This window comes from Miscanthus floridulus, chromosome 3, assembly GCF_019320115.1.
Source record: "Miscanthus floridulus cultivar M001 chromosome 3, ASM1932011v1, whole genome shotgun sequence".
NCBI lineage: Eukaryota > Viridiplantae > Streptophyta > Magnoliopsida > Poales > Poaceae > Miscanthus > Miscanthus floridulus.
In genome coordinates, this window is record NC_089582.1 from 141,030,102 (window position 1) to 141,046,087 (window position 15,986).

General features: G+C 47.2%; 1 protein-coding gene across 1 annotated transcript; it reads left to right on the top strand.

Annotated features, from left to right (window-relative positions):
• Positions 1 to 243: 243 nt before the first annotated feature.
• On the top strand, positions 244 to 1,522 carry LOC136544567 (zinc finger BED domain-containing protein RICESLEEPER 2-like). Its single transcript, XM_066536686.1, has one exon. The coding sequence runs from the start codon at positions 251 to 253 to the stop codon at positions 1,520 to 1,522; it is 1,272 nt and encodes a 423-aa protein (XP_066392783.1). The 5' UTR covers positions 244 to 250.
• The last annotated feature ends 14,464 nt before the right edge of the window (positions 1,523 to 15,986 follow it).

The following is a 15,986-nucleotide window of genomic DNA, read 5'->3' on the forward strand; positions in this document are numbered from 1 at the left end:
TCTGCATCTGTTGCTTTGACTTCTGACATATGGTCTGGTAATGCTAAAGAGGATTACATATCTGTTGTTGCTCACTATGTGAATGCTGATTGGGAATTGCAAAAGAAGATTATTGGTCTTAGGTTGATTCAAGTTAAGCATTCTGGTGAAAACATTTCTGCTTCTATTGCATCTATTGTTGAGGAGTATGGCTTGGTTGATAAAATCTTTTGTATCACTTTTAGATAATGCATCTTCTAATGCTAAGGCTATGGAAACTTTGACACCCATGTTTGCTGGTTATCTTGGTTGTGATCCTGCACCTGATGATCCTGCACCTGGTTACAGTCTTGTGCATCAACGCTGTGCTTGTCACATTATTAATCTGATAGTCAAATCTGGACTAAAAAGAATCAAACCTTATATAGAGGATTTTAGAACTGCAATTAATTTCTTGAACTCCTCTAATCAAAGAATTGCTATGTTTAGAAACTACTGTGAAGCTAAAGGTATGAGACCTAGAAAATTTGGCTTAGACATGGATGTTAGATGGAATGCTACTTATCTCATGCTAAAACACTTGGTTCCTTACAGTGAAGTATTTTCTGTGTTCATAAATTCAAATTATGGTTCTGCACTGTTGTCTCCAGCCCATTGGCACGTGGCTGGGAAAATATTGGAGTTCCTGGAAGTATTTTATGACTCTACTGTTACACTGTCTGGTGTTTATTATCCTACCAGTCCTCTTGTGCTGCACCATGTTCTGGAGATTGCAACCCATTTGCATGCATGTGAAAGGGATGTTAATCTTAGACCCTTTGTGTACCCTATGCAGCATAAATTTCTTAAGTATTGGAAGGACATTCCTCTCTTATACTCATTTGCATTCATTCTTGACCCTAGAGCTAAGCTGAGAGGTATGCAAAGGGTCCTCCATTTACTTACTGAATATACTGGTACTGATTACACTACTTACTATGCTGATTTGAAAACTGAGTTGCATAAAATGTTTGAGAAATATTTGAGAAAGTTTGGTGTAACCAGGTCACAAAGGGTTGCTGGTCCTACCCCACCCACTGGTAAGAGAAAACAGGCTTGGGGGGTAATTTTTGGAGGATCAGGTCTGCCTGGTCCTTCCAGTGGCACTGTCTGTTCTTCTTCTCACTCTACTGCTTCTGAACTTTCAAGCTATTTGGACAGCGACTGCATAACTACTTATGAGGATGGTTTTGACATTCTTCTGTGGTGGAAGGACCACAAACTAACCTATCCCATCCTGGCTATTATGGCCAGAGATATCATGTCAGTTCCTGTTTCCACTTGTTCTTCAGAGTCTTGTTTCAGCTTAGCAGGGAGGATCCTAGAAGAACGGCGCCGGAGCTTGAAACCAGAACATGTTGAGATGCTGACCTTATTGAAGGACTGGGAGCTAGGAGAGAAGAGGGAACAACATGAAGCTGCTGATACCAAGGAAATTGAAGATGCATTCGAGAATCTGTTCCTGGATGAACCAGAAGGTGAAGATGATGGATCTGGTGGCTGACAGTGGCATTGGTTGGCTGGGAGTGTTGGAGTACTTTTGTGTGAGTTGAGAGTGGATGTGTCCATCACTCACTTGCTTAGTTTTCATTTGAACATTTGAACAATGGTCTGTAATAACTATGTAAGATTAAGATATTTGGAGCTGGCTGCACTCTTTTTTCCTGCCTAGGGTTTCTCACAAGGGTGAGTTTTACCTAGGTAGGTTTTTAATGAGGCAGCATTGCACAAAACAGCTCTTTTTGATATTTAAATGGATTGAGATGTTTATTTGGAGGTGTTTTAAATTTAACGGGCTGTGGGCTGGCACGGCCTGTTATTTTTGCCGTGCCTCACGGGCCAGCACGGCACGAAAAATGGCCCACAGGCCCGTGCCTGGGCCGAAGGCCAGGCCCGCAGGCCGATGAGGCACGGCCCGCAGGGCACGGCGTGCCTCCTTGGCCCGATAGCCATCGTGCCGTGCCGGGCCGGGCCGGCCCGATGCCCAGGTATGCAAGTAAGACATGATTACCTTGTTTAATCATACGTGTACTAACGTTGTTGGATCGACCAGCAGGTGGTGTTTGTTTGTTCCTTTTGTTCGTTTCCAACATGGTTTTGAAGATAAGGTCTCTCTATACGATAAATGTTAGGGAAAATTAGTTTCATAGCCTCAAAGATTGCAAGAATCAGAAAATACCACTAAAAAAAGATCGTTACGTAAAATACCATAAAAAAATAGGACTGTTATCTAAAAATAGCATTCCGTCCCTCCCGGAGGCAACGACGTCGGCACCGTGGATCTCCGTCAATATAATAAACGCAAAAAAATAAAGAAGAAACAAAAACAAATCCACTCGATCCATCACTCCGACGCTGCAAAGGAGGGCTGCGCATGCGCCGGCGACCACGATGTCGAGCTCCGCTGCGCCAGCACCCTGCCTCCACCCATGCTGGCTGGCGCGCGCGCTCCACCCTGCCTCCGCCCACGATGGCTGGCGTGCTCCGTTCCGTCGGGCCTCGCCGGTGACGACGCATCTCCCCGTCCGTGCTAGTCGGCAACCGGGCAATCTCTCCACGCGCGGGGGCCATGCCCGAGGGTGGCGGCGGAAGCAGTAGTACCTGGCCTCGTCGATGACAACACCTCTGCGCGCCCATGCTGGTTGGTGACAACGCCATCTGCCTCAGCGCAGGGGCCATGCCCGGCAACGGCGGCAGCGGCGGCGGATGCGTCGCCCTCGCAGGGGCCGCGCTCGGCAACAGCGATAGCGCCATCTTCCCAGTGCAATGGTCACACCCGACGGCGGCGGAGGGCGACTGCTGCCTCGCCCTCGCACGGGCCGCGCTCGGCAATGCCGACAACGCCATCTCCCCAACGTAGTGGCCACGCCCGGCGGCAGCTGCCTCGCCCCCGTGGGAGCCGTGCTCTGTAACGGCGGCAGCAACTAGCCGCGCACCATGGTGGTAGGTCCGGACCTCGCTGCAGCGCTTCACTCATTCCGCGTGGGAAGGAGAAAGAAGCAGCTAGACTGTATGGATTTACGTCGTTAGCTCAAACCGTGACAGAATGCCAGTTTCAGGTAACAGAGTAATCTTTCAATAGTATTTCACGTGACCTACATCTTTCCGTGGTATTTTCCGATTCTCATGATCTTTCTGCGCTATGAAACTCATTTTCCCTAAATGTTATCCGTGTCCAAAGACAAAGGGAAGTCGGCGCTGGGTGATCCACACGTACAGCTGCCTTTATTTCACGTACGCATGGAAATAATGGTGCCGTCCTTTTGCCGCCCGTGCATCTATCACCCTTGGTGGTTGGTGCACGTCCTGCAGGGACCAACACTGCATGCACCGGTGCGGTAACTGCCAGCGTGTGCGCGCGTGAGAGGAAAGTCGAGCAATATTTACGCAGAAATAAAGGTGAAATGACTAATGAGAGTCGAATCATATATAGGAATAGGACTATGCTAGCTACGTACATAGCACTACCATAGGAATAGGACTATGCTAGCTACGTACATAGCACTACCATGCATGCATATATGCATGCGCGCGTATCATAGTCCATACACCGGCGGATCTACGAAATATTTTAGGGGGACTGAACAACACTGTTGCTCGATCTTAAGTCTCATCCCTCTTACACTATAGAACTTTGCCTGAAAAATCATAGAGGCTCTACAGTAATTTGCACTGCTTCTGTATGGGTAGGGGGGCTTGAGCCCCCCCCTCCCGCCCCACTGCTGGATCCGCCCCTGAGTCCATACATATCCTTGCTGAAATACTATTGCTGTGTGACTTAAAAGAACCCACGTGCCAAGTTCTATACGCCTGTCGTCAACACCAGCATGCAGTTGCATGTAACACCATAAAATTTGTTTTTTTAAATACGGCTAAAAAGATTTAATTTTATATTTTTGTGCTCATGAAAATATAGAAAAATAAAATTTTTCAGTAAATTAAATTTCATCCTAAGGTTTAGCAACTAGTTTGTGCATACATGCTGGTGCATGGAAATTATTGGAAGTGTGGCTTTGATAAAATTCAAAATAATTTAAATTGCTTTTAAAAAGGGTTTTGAAATGGCTTTAAAATAAAAGGAAATGAGTTAAAAAGAAAAGAAATTTCCTTTCTCTCATCTGGCCCGCCAGCCTTTTCTCCTCAGCCCGGTCCGTTCCCACCTTTTCCCCTCCCGCTCTGGCCCAGTCCATCGCCGCGGCCCAGTTTCCCCTCGCCTCCGCTCTCGGCCCAGCTCCGCTTTTCCTTCTCCCGCGGCCCAGCGCGCTCGCGCCACCTCTCTCCTCTCTCGGCCTGCTTCCCCGCCACCGGCCTAGCCACGTAGCCGCGTCGCCGTGCCCCCTCTCTTCCGCGCCTCCCCTGTCGCTGACTTGTGGGACCCAGTTGTCAGTCGCGCCATCTTCTACCTCCGTCGTCCCCTCCACGGACTCTGTCCGCTGCCATGACTCCGCGCCTTGCCTTGCGCCTCACGTTTCCCGGCCATAAATAGCAGCCACACACCATGCCGATTCCATCCCTAGCCTCGGAGCCGCAGCCAAGTCGCCGAATCGCCGCGCCGCCGTCCGTCGTCGCCTCGCCGAGCCACGCACCGCCTCTGTGCGCTCCGCGCCCTGGTAAGATGCCTAGCCGAGTTCGTAGTTCTCTCCTTTTTCCTCCCCGTGCTTCCGGTTTGCCTTCTCGTGGTCTCTAGGACCGTTTTCGCGCTCGTCGACGAGCTCTGCGTCGCTGGCAATGGTGTCCCGCCATGCTAGTTCCCTGTTCCGGTCGCGCCCTCACTCACCCCCATCTAATCCCCACCGTCCAATCTCCATCGAACGGCTTAAATCCAACCATACCTCTTCAGCCGACAATCTTTCAAAAGAGTCCCTGTAGTTTCACGTAATAGAACCCATCGTCCCTGCACATTTTCTAAAGAATCCCTATACTTCTTCTTTATCATGCTCGCCGTCCCTGGCTCAGTTTAAAATCCAATTTTATTAATTTAAATTCTAAAATCAAGTTACATCTATTTACAGAAGTGCCACTGATCTTGTTTTAGCCATAAAATCTCCGTTTTAGCTCCGATTTGATCCGTTCAAGTTGCGTTAGATTCGTAATTGCGTAATTTACATATTCATTCTACTGTTAAATACATTTTCAACTTTTGAAATTTGAGATTAGATTTAATCTATTATTTTATTAAGGGAAATCTTGTTTAATTCATAACTTTTTCGTTATAGCTCCGATTAGAGTGCATTTCGCGTCTGTGTGTTCGTAGCAACGTGTAGAACATCTTTAAAACCTTTTTTCACTCGTTGTTTCATGTCTGGTGTACTGTTCTAATTTAGTTCTATTGTTTACTTCGTGTATAATTGCATGGATGCTTGTATAGTGCTTTATGATCATTTCCCGTCGCTGAGTTTTGCGTTGGTGATATAGAAGAAGTTGGTGATCCAAAAGAAGTCCTTTAGATGTTACAATTGATTAGAAGAAGATCTAAGTTTAAGGCAAGTATATCATGGGATCTTCCTTGTTGACTTATACACCTTTAATCATTTAATTCATACTGCATGTGTCTACCTTGACTACCACTAAGGATTCTCTAGTACTTTGCTACCTTATACCTTGATTTCTTTGGGTTATTGCATTGGGTAGTGCTCAACTACAACCATGATCTTGTAACTTGACTAATGGTATATACAATAAACACTAAAAGATGCTTTTTAGCAACATGGAATAAGGGGGCTAGAGCATTGGGCTATTTTTATGGAGCTTTAGATTCCTCTCCCTAAGGACTTATCTATAAGCGAACATCTGGGACTTATAGTACAACTGTGAGGGCTACATAGCTCTAGCTTTAGCTCAGTATGAGGATCTTTTCTAGCTTGTTAGAGGTTACCTTTTATGGTGTAAGAATGGCTTGCCAAATCGGGTATAGGACAACCTCTACTCTTATTTGTATAGGTTGTGTGTCATTGTGCCATTCGATAGGGGGTTCCTATATCTGTTTGCCGAGTGAATCTAATGGTCCTAACTTGTTAGACAAATCTTTGAAAGGCTTCATAGTTAACTCTGTCGACCTTCCTAGGAAGTGGGTCAAGAGATTAGCTACCTCGAGCGAAAGGGTAATTCACGACTCACAGTGAAAGTGTACAACCTTGGTAGATTGTAAAACTGGTATGTCAGCCGTGCTCACGGTCATGAGCGGCCTTGGACCCTTATGGAATAGATGATGAACATGGATGATACTGATGATGAAGATGCTCACTAATGATTACCGTTTATGCTATTCATTACTCATGTTTACCTGATCATGTGTTTACATGGGCTATGATAAACTTATTGCTACTCAATTGCTTAAAATTATAACTCATTAAAAGCTAATCGAAGTTGAACCAGTGTCAGCCTTTTGAGCCTCATGAATCCCATGTTATATTTGTTGAGTACGACATGTACTTACGCTTGCTTTACTTTTTAAATCTTTGGAAAAAATCTTGGATGGATACTAGATTGCTAGAGTTTGGAGGAATTAGGCTTGTGATTAACCAGTCAGTTGTCCCTATGGAATTGGAGTCTTCACCCGAAGATCGGAGTTGTCTTTCCGCTGTTTGCTATCTAAGGTTATATTCTTTATACTAAGTACGTTATATATTGAGCATTGTCTATTGATATTACTCTTATTTGTAGCTATATGTGAGATTTGACTTCCTGAGCTCATGTATGGTGTGTATCTAGTTTTGTTCTTAAAACTAGTGCGGGTGTTTTCGGACCACCGATGAGTAAATTTGTATTTGTGCGTTTGACTCAAATGGTTTGCTTAGAGGACACAAGGGTTTATACTAGTTCGGGTGGAACGTCCCTACGTCCAGTTCGCTGCTGCTTGTGTTACCGGCACTTGGTTCGCAGTAGGGGTTATAAACAGGCGAGAGAGGGAGATGGTCCCAAGTCTCTGGTGAAAGGGGTGAACGGGTGCTGAGAGCTCGATTGCTGCTGAGCCGTGTGCTCGTATCGTGCTCTTGTATTCTAATTCATGTGTCTGGATCCCCTAGTAGGGGTGCCCTGCTTTTCCTTTTATAGGCAATGGGAAAGCGTAGGTTACTGAGGAGGAAAAGGAGAAGAACAAGATAGAGAGAAGAAGGCTTCTAGGATCACCGGGTCCTTCTCCTCCTTCATGCGGGTCCTGCTGATCCTATAGATGTCAATAGGGATGGCTCCATGTCATGGCCCTATTCATCATTGGCACCTTGCGTAGGCATCATCTGCCGATCATGGCATTCCACTCTGTCCGGACGGACATCACGGTGAGCTAACGCGCCTATCAGCGTCCGTACGAGGATTAGGTAGAATAGTACCGGCATGCCCAACACTGTTCTTGATGTGAATCATCAGCTATGGCCTATCATGGCCACGGGTTACATCGAGGCATGCTAGCTTCTTCTCTGGTCTCAGAGTTTTGACCCAATCCCATACTCTTGGACTTAGAGTGGTCGGACAAGACGGAACCTATGGCCTTAGGGTTGGGCGAGACAGAGCACGAACCTAAGGGGTCAAGCGAGACGGAGCCCACGACCTTAAGGTCAGGCGAGATAGAGCCTGCACCCGAGGATTCGGGTGAGACGGAGGCCACGGCCTTGAGGTCGGGCGAGACAGAGCCTGCACTCGAGGGGTCGGAAGAGACGGAGCCCTCACCCAAGGGTCGGGCGAGATAGAGCCTACGGCCTTGGGGTCGGGTGAGACCTTTTAATATGTCTTGACCCATCCGGGGGAGTCAGCGTTGGCGCTAACTTCCTTGCTTTAGGTATCCCTAATAATAATACCCGATAGTCGCCCCCGAGCCTACTGAGGAGTAGATACTCCTCTGGAGGATTTTTTGGATGGGAGGACTCTGAGGGCCTTGGTCTTCATTTTGTAGCCCACAATGTGTCCTGGTAGGACGATGATTCCCTTTTGTCATGATTGGTCTTCTTGGGGGCATGTAGCCATAGGATTCGATAGGTTAGAAAGATTTTTTTTATTCTAGTCCCCTAGGCTCCGATTAGTCCATCGTCGTACTACGACCGCGTGTTCAGTCTCCTTGCGAGTCCAACTTCCCTCGAGCCCCCGCACGTAGCAAGGGTCTGGTCGAGGGTTGGTACATCTTTGTGATTGTTATCCCTCTAGCGTCTTTTTTGATAAAATAGAGGGGCTGAGCTGTGCCACATTTTTCCTCGAAGGAAGAAACATGGTGCTCAGTGAGCTGTTAATGGGCTAGTCCAAGTGGGGCCCCAGCTTCCCATTCATGGGGGTCTAACATGGGTCAGCTGGTGACCGACTCTAGATTCTCAGTGGCCAATCCATATAGTTCTTGGCTTCGTTCGACCGGTCCCAAGGGCTCGTTGCCTTTCTTCAAGGAAAAACCATGAATTGGGAGCCGACCAAGACTTGAACATGGGCCAGGATGCCCGCGGCCTCGTGCACCCAGGTATTGACTGCTAGTGGGCCCATCACTTTCCACCCCTTGCTCTAAGGGTGCCCTGGAGTGGTTGTGAACCCATCGAAGGGCTGGCCTTCGAACTCATGGGCCTGAATGGGTCATAGGAGTGTTTTTAGCTCCGTATCCCTCCTTACCTACGATGGTTCTTGGCCCATTGACCGGGTGAACCGTCATCCCATGTGTCCTTTGAGGGCCCAGCCAGAGATAGCGTGTGCATGATCTTTGGAGGGAGGTGACGAGACGTGGCGCAGTGGGTGCGTGAACTTCGGCGGAAGGTTTGCCTTCTTGTCTCGCTCCGTCCTATAAATAGTGGCCTCCCCCTTCACATTTCTACACGTTGAAACCACAACCTTACCTTCTCCATTTCTCTGCCACCGTCGTTCGGATCTGCTGTGCTTGCTAGTCCACCACCGGAGCCCTAGATCTCTAGCTTCCGCTTCTCTGTCGTCGCCTTTGCTACTCCGCAGCCGCCTCCATCCTCCATGGATTCATGGTACCGCTCCGATGTTACTCATGTGTGCATGGAGGGAGTCGTCAAGCGTGGTCTTCTCCACGAGAGGACCAATGCGGCAGAGTGGCTCGTGCCTGGCCATGAGGAAGTGCCATCACCGCTCGACGGCTATGTCGTCTCCTTCGTACCCATCCACGAGCGTGGACTCATGGTTCCTCCCCACCCGTTCTTCCAGGGTCTGCTGCACCACTATTAGATCAAGCTACAGCACTTGAACCCCAATGGGATTTAGCACATCATGGCCTTCATCGTGATGTGTGAGCGGTACCTAGGGATCAAGCCTCACTTCAAGCTATGGAGATATTTCTTCTCCATCTCCTTGATCAAAAAGAAGGAGAGAGGCAGGGAGACTCCGGTGCTGATAGGATGCATACACATCCACCTCTAGGTGCAGCGGGTGGCCGAGTACATGCCCTATTAGCTCTCTAGATCCAACAAGGGGTGGCACTCGCATTGGTTCTACCTGAAGGATGACCCTACCACTCCCTTATCAGTCTTCTCTGAGTGCTTGATCGAAGAGGTACCACCGTCATGGTCGTGGGGGCCACCCATTAAGGAGAAGAAGAGGATGCACGACCTCCTCGAGGCCATCACATTCCTAAAGACCCACGTCCTCCATGGGGCCAGTGTCATCGGGGGGTATCATGCGAGGAGGGTGGCACCCTAGATGGCACGCATCCTCCCGCTGTACGGGATGACGCCCGATGCATAGCTCGTCAGGACGACACTCACCCAGGGGCTGCTCCACAACAGCAAGGTCATGCAATGTATCAAGGAGGCCATGGGGGAGGCTAATGCCGTGTTCCCGATCCTGATGCATCATGTGATGTGGCCGGACGTGGGCTTCATCAAGCTGCCAATGGGTTTAGTCTTCCGGGACTCTATCGCGCCGTTGCCAGAGCACGTGGTCGTTTGGGTGGCAAACCATGCCATAGATGAACAAAGGAAGAAGAAGAAGGATGATGAGGAGAGGAAACGGTGGTCGAAGCAACGAGCGAAACTACAGCGAGGGAAGCAGCGTCATGGTTTGTTGGCAGAAGAGGAGGAAGAAGAAGAAGAAGAAGCATGAGCAGGACAAGGACCCGCCTTCGCCATAGGCAGGGCCCTTCCTATGGCATGCCATGGGCCAGGAGGGGAAGGATGCGCCCCAAAGCCGGCAGAATCAAATCGCCCTGCCCCGTCCAGACCTTCAACGACGACCTCACAGCTGGCAAAATTAGGCCGCCTCGCCTTGTCTGGGCCTTGACGGCGGCTCTGGAGCCGGCAAAAATGGGTCACTTTGCTCAATCTGAGCCCTCAGCGGTGCCTCTAGAGTCCACAGGAGGCGGCCATTTTGATTTGTCCGAGCCCTCCGAGCCGAGGGAGGGCTCAAAGCGGCAACGTGCCGACGAGGAGCAGTCGGGTCAGGCAAGCCGAGTGCAAAACATCCTCGCGTGATGGTGTCAAGGTGAATCAAGACTTTTTTTGTCCATTTGTCTTAATGAATTTTTGCCGTGAACTGACCGCCATGTCCCTTGTAGCGTCGGAGGATGTGGGACTCTCCTGCGGCTTGCTCTAAAAAAGATCCTCTTCCAGCAAACACGCTAGGAGCCGACTAGCGCCGCGCCGGTGGTGAGCGTGAGTGGCGCTGGGGTGGCCACGGCATCGACTGGGGAGGGGCATCCGATGTCCATGTCCATGGGAGAGCAGGAGGAGAAGGGTGCATGTGACAGAACTGCCCAATTTATACAAGATCAAGTATGGTTGTCCCCACTAACACATTGACACACCCATACTTTCACTCATATAAACCCGGTAGTCCGCCGAGTGTCCTGAAAGACCTCGGTAAATCAACATCACAACCAAGATCGCGTGATTAAGCAAATAGCCAAATACACATCACATACATCGGGTTGCAGCGGAAATAATATTACAAAGGGGTTAACAAATAATAGTACAAGTTTGGGTTTCAAAACCGCTTAGTGAAAACAACATAGCTTTCAAATGATTACAGTAATATAAGTTCCAAATATATTGCTAGCATAGTGACATCATCCGACAAAAGCATATAGATGAGAAGTAAGTATAGAATCACCGAGCCCACCGGTGGTTAGCCACCATCATCAATAGGTCGAGAACATCACCTGCAACAAGGTGGGATAAACCCTGAGTACTCGAATGTACTCAGCCAGACTTACCCGTCTTAAACCAAAATAAAGCGACACCAAGGATTATGCATGGCTTTCTTTAGTGGGCTAGCTGACTTGTTTGCGAAAAGCATAAGCTATCATGAAGAAACCATTTTAAGTACTTTGCATCATCTTTATTATGACCTATCCATCTAGGTAAGCACCTGTACTATAGCAATCACTTGATTAACCAATAACATCCAGTTACCAATTTAGATTTAGCATATCCCATATCATCCAGATAACCATCATTGTTCCATAATAATTACTACGATACCGTAACTCGAGTCAAGTGCTCACTATCTAGGAGCGATGGCGATTCGAATCGATTCCTAACCAGCTGGTGATTTATTCCTCACACAAATCACACCCACCGATCAAGTGAGCTACAGATCACCAATGACACTTTTCAGGTAGCCGCGGGACAATCTAGAGCCGCAGTACCCAGGGACCGCCCGACTGCCAGGAATCAGGTCACACCTGCCCTTGGGCTCACTCTTCGCGCCCCTGTCATACCCCCATCAGCACCAATACGCGCACTCGTGTAGATCCCGGCCCGAAATGTGCCACTAGCTTCGCGGTCGAAAGATACTTTATTCGGCCAGCTAAATGTGAGACATGCGTTCAACATGACAAGAGGGACGAGCAACGATCGGTCCTTAATCGACACAGATGGAAACTAACAGCACCCCAGAACCCTGTCTGGTTGCCTCCAACTTTTCTGTCCGGTCTCCAGTTTTCCATCACATATGGTTATAATCCAGGATATCATTCTTTCCATAGCCAATTTCTTCCAGTAACCACCCATAATGTAGGTGATCGAGTATCACCGATCGCTACCGGTCTAAGCAAGGCTAAGCAGTTATTCGATCCTGACCTAACAGGGAAAAGGTAATAAGGTAGGCAAGGATAGTAATAAATGCATCAACGGTTTCAATCAACTCCCACAACTTAATGCAATAATATATAACTCCTATATATATATATATATATAAATAATTGCTTTTATAAAGTAGGAGACTTATAATGCTCCGGGGCTTGCCTGGGATCCAACACAAGTCAGTTCAGTTAGCTTGCACCATCCTGGTGACATCTCCGGTTCTAGCATTCGCTTAGTCCTTCCATCTTCGGGATAGATCCATCAAACACTGTCTTCGGGTTTGGCTCCAACATCACGTCCTTCACGTGGTTCATCTAGCGTACCTAGATGAGATGCAATATGCAAGTGCATAAATATGAAGAATAGTATCATGAGACACATCACAAAATAGCAAGCAAGACAAGCATAGTTTACACTAACACACTTAAGTACTTTGCGATGCTTAACTTAAACATCACACAATCAATCATGCTAAGATGACAAACGGAGACAACAACACCAAGCATGACACAAGTTTCCCAAGATCTCAGGTGCTCTAACTCAGTCATCATTCAAGGCATAAGTCACACTTAACAATATACAAGCAAACACTATAATTGGAATCTGCCAATTTCTGGACATGCAAACAGCAGCTATAAGATTTAGCTATAACTGGAGTTACACAAATCCAAATGACTTGCAAGAAGACATTATGGAAAGCTTATGAAATTTTCTACAATTCATCTTTAATCATCTTAGCATGATTCTCAAGTTAACTAAGTCAAATATATCTATTTACAGAAACTGGTCTACAATTGATAGAAAGCAGCCATTTCTGAAACCCAACTTTAAACAGCTGTAACTCTTAAACTACTTGGCCAAATGACACCAAATTTTAATAGAAGCTAGATACATGAATTATCTACAACTTTTGTATAAACAAGTTTCACAACAAAGCACATTATCATGAAGAACTTTGCTAAGTTCCTAGATCTGTCCATAAACCACATCGGCAAGAAAATAATTATTAACTTATGTTGCAAATACATAATTGGGCAAGACCAACTTTACCAACATTTCACACATGACTAAAGAACACCAGAAAACCTAGTGTCCATGACCAAATAAATTCTTTTAATGCATTTCTTAATTTATTTTAGATAACAAGGTGACTTAATGAACATATGCCAAAAGTGCACAATAACTTCTACAAAAATTACAGTGGCTCACATATCCTCTCAATAGTCTACTGTACAAATTTCACTCCATTTGGATATATATAGCAACCTCTATGAAAAAGACAAGTTGCTAAAGCAAGAAATCATGTGAGAGCAAGATAAACCAATAACTCACTCATACTTCATCCAATACTCATGAAATTTTTACCACACATCAACTATCACATGAGTAGCATGCCACAAAAATTTCACCTCATTTGGAGCCCTAGATCTACAGTTATGAAAAATAACAAATTCAACTAGCATTACAACCTTACTGCACAAATCTATTTTTACCGCAAAATATTTAAACTAAAACATGCATATTATAGATCCACTGCATAGACAATTTCACAAGGATTCCAAAAAGTCCTCATTTACTATTTTACGAATTTTCTACGATTTACTATGAATTTCCAAAGTTCCTGCAAAATAATTACAAACCAGTCCTTGCGGCACTATTCACATGAGTCACTGACTTCGCAGTTAGGACCTCCCCTTTTCTCGAATTTGAGCGTGAAGTCCATCAGCTTCATCCCTCGGCCGAAAACAGAGCAGTTCGCCGGAGCTCGTGATTCCGGCCGCCGTGGTGATCGCCAGCGACGAAGGAGGGGTCCCGGAGCATCAACGAGCCCAGCCGCACCTGTAGGAGGTCCCAAACTTGGACGAAGACTACCGGTGGAGGGCCGGCCACGTGAGCCAGCGACGGCCGCGGCAGCCTCGCCGGCGCTCGCTCTTCCGGCCACCGTGGTTCTCAACGGCGGCAAAGGAGGGGTGGACGAGCACCAAGGGGGCATAGCGGACTCGTAGGACCATCTTGCATGTCCTGAGATGGGCCAGAATGGCCTGACCGCGTGCACAGGTGCCCACGGCGGCCACGGCACCTGTGGCAGCGCGCTATGGCCGCGAAGAAGGGCCGGGCAGTGGCTCGCAAGGCCAAAGAGAGGGCGGTTGAGCCGGTGGCGCACGCGGTGGGACACAAGAAAGCACGGGGGCAGCGGGAATGCGGCATCGGCGAGCTTGGCCAGCCGGCCATGGCGGACATGCGTCCTGCCTCAGAGCGGAGCGAGGAGAGCGCGAGAGGGAAATAGAGAGCAAGGTTGAGTGGGAGGGCAGGCGGGCGCGGCCTTCAAGCGGTCGCCAGCGGGCAGCGGCGTCAGGCTGGCCATGGCGCGTGGCGGCCACACGGCAGCAAAGCCCGTCAATGGTGGCCACGTCCACAGACAGGTGTTGCCCGTTGAGTCATTTCACCGAGCACGTGGCGGGCAGCGACGTGGGCAAGGTGGAACACCATTTTGGGTCTCTTCCAGGCCGAATTAGACATTGGGCCATAAACAAAGTTTGTTCACCTCGGCCTGCTCTACGTTTCTTATTTAAGGTGCCTGGCCATTTGAGCTTTGTAACAGCGGATAATTAAGCTCCAAGATGATAGTGTCAATATGTTAACAGCGATCACGGAAACTCGCTTTCGGAGGTCGAAACTCGATCAAACTTAGTGCAACTTTTTGCATTCTCTTCTCCATAACATAACCTTGAACTTTTATTTTTGGACTAACTCAAGTTGCTTAGCAAAATTTGGAGAACGCAGGATGTCAACATCGATATCAGTGAAATCCGGACTACAAACACGGTCGGGTTGATTTCAGCCTTTTCTCTTATACTTTGAGCACTGCTTTGATCTATTTCGAAGCTAAATCATGACTTAGTCCTTTAATAAAGTTTGTTATACTCAAAATTTTCTTCAACTTTCATTTTTGGTCAAACCTCATATCTAGTCCAGAAGTCAACTTTATTTCTCGGCCAACGCAAAGTCCTTTCTGCTACAAAATATAGGGTTTCCATTATTTTTGGACATTTTCTCCACCTTCGCTCAACACGAACCCTTCATAACTTTTGTTGTAGAGTTCAATTAGAGTTGTTTGAGCAAGGTTACAAGGTTTGGTTGACTTCATATGTTTCCATTCACTTGATAAAGCAATTCATGCAAAGATATGACTTATCATTTCATGTGACTTTTTGATTCCAAACTTCATGAAACTTTTCCACGGGTCTAGATGGATGCATGTGGATGTAATGTACATGGAAGAAGCATGTTTAGAATTACTCTTGCATAATCTTAACAAGGGTCTATATGTAAGCAATTGTGCGTGGCCCAAGTTTAAGTTGAAGCTCCATCATGTAGATTTGATCTTGACACCTTGATTACCACTTGACATGTCATGTTTGAGCTCAAACCCATTGCTTAACTGGTGACAAACACCTGGGGTGTTACAGCCCTCCCCCCTTAAAAGAATCGCGCCCCAAGATTCAGGACGAAAGACTTTTATGGAAGAGAGACATGCTACCAGTTTCCAACATCAGCCATAGCTTTAGGCTACCTAGCTTCAAGCATAAGAGAGGCTAATTTGGTCAAGACACTTTCTGATACTTGTCCTTTGTAGTAAGTTTTATCTGAAGAATTTCCTTCGTTGGCCTTCATGATGTATTGTTACTTTGGGAGGAATCCAAGATAGCAATGCCCTACGTACTTCGTCCTTGATGTACGAAGAGCGATACAAACGTAGACTAAATACTTGCAGCATCTACTTCCCAAGTGGATATAGCACAGACCCTATGGACTTTGCACTAGACCGCAGTCGGTTGACGGATATTCCTTGCAATGGTGCTATATTTGCTCCCAAGGTTTGAAAAGCAGTTCTCTATAAAAGTGGCTTGAGCACAACTTCTCGTAAAGGATGTGATCATAAACGGGTAAACGTCCTTT

Coding starts and splice junctions, on each gene's coding strand:
- LOC136544567 (XM_066536686.1), top strand. CDS start 251: ATGGAAACTTTGACACCCATGTTTGCTGGTTATCTTGGTTGTGATCCT.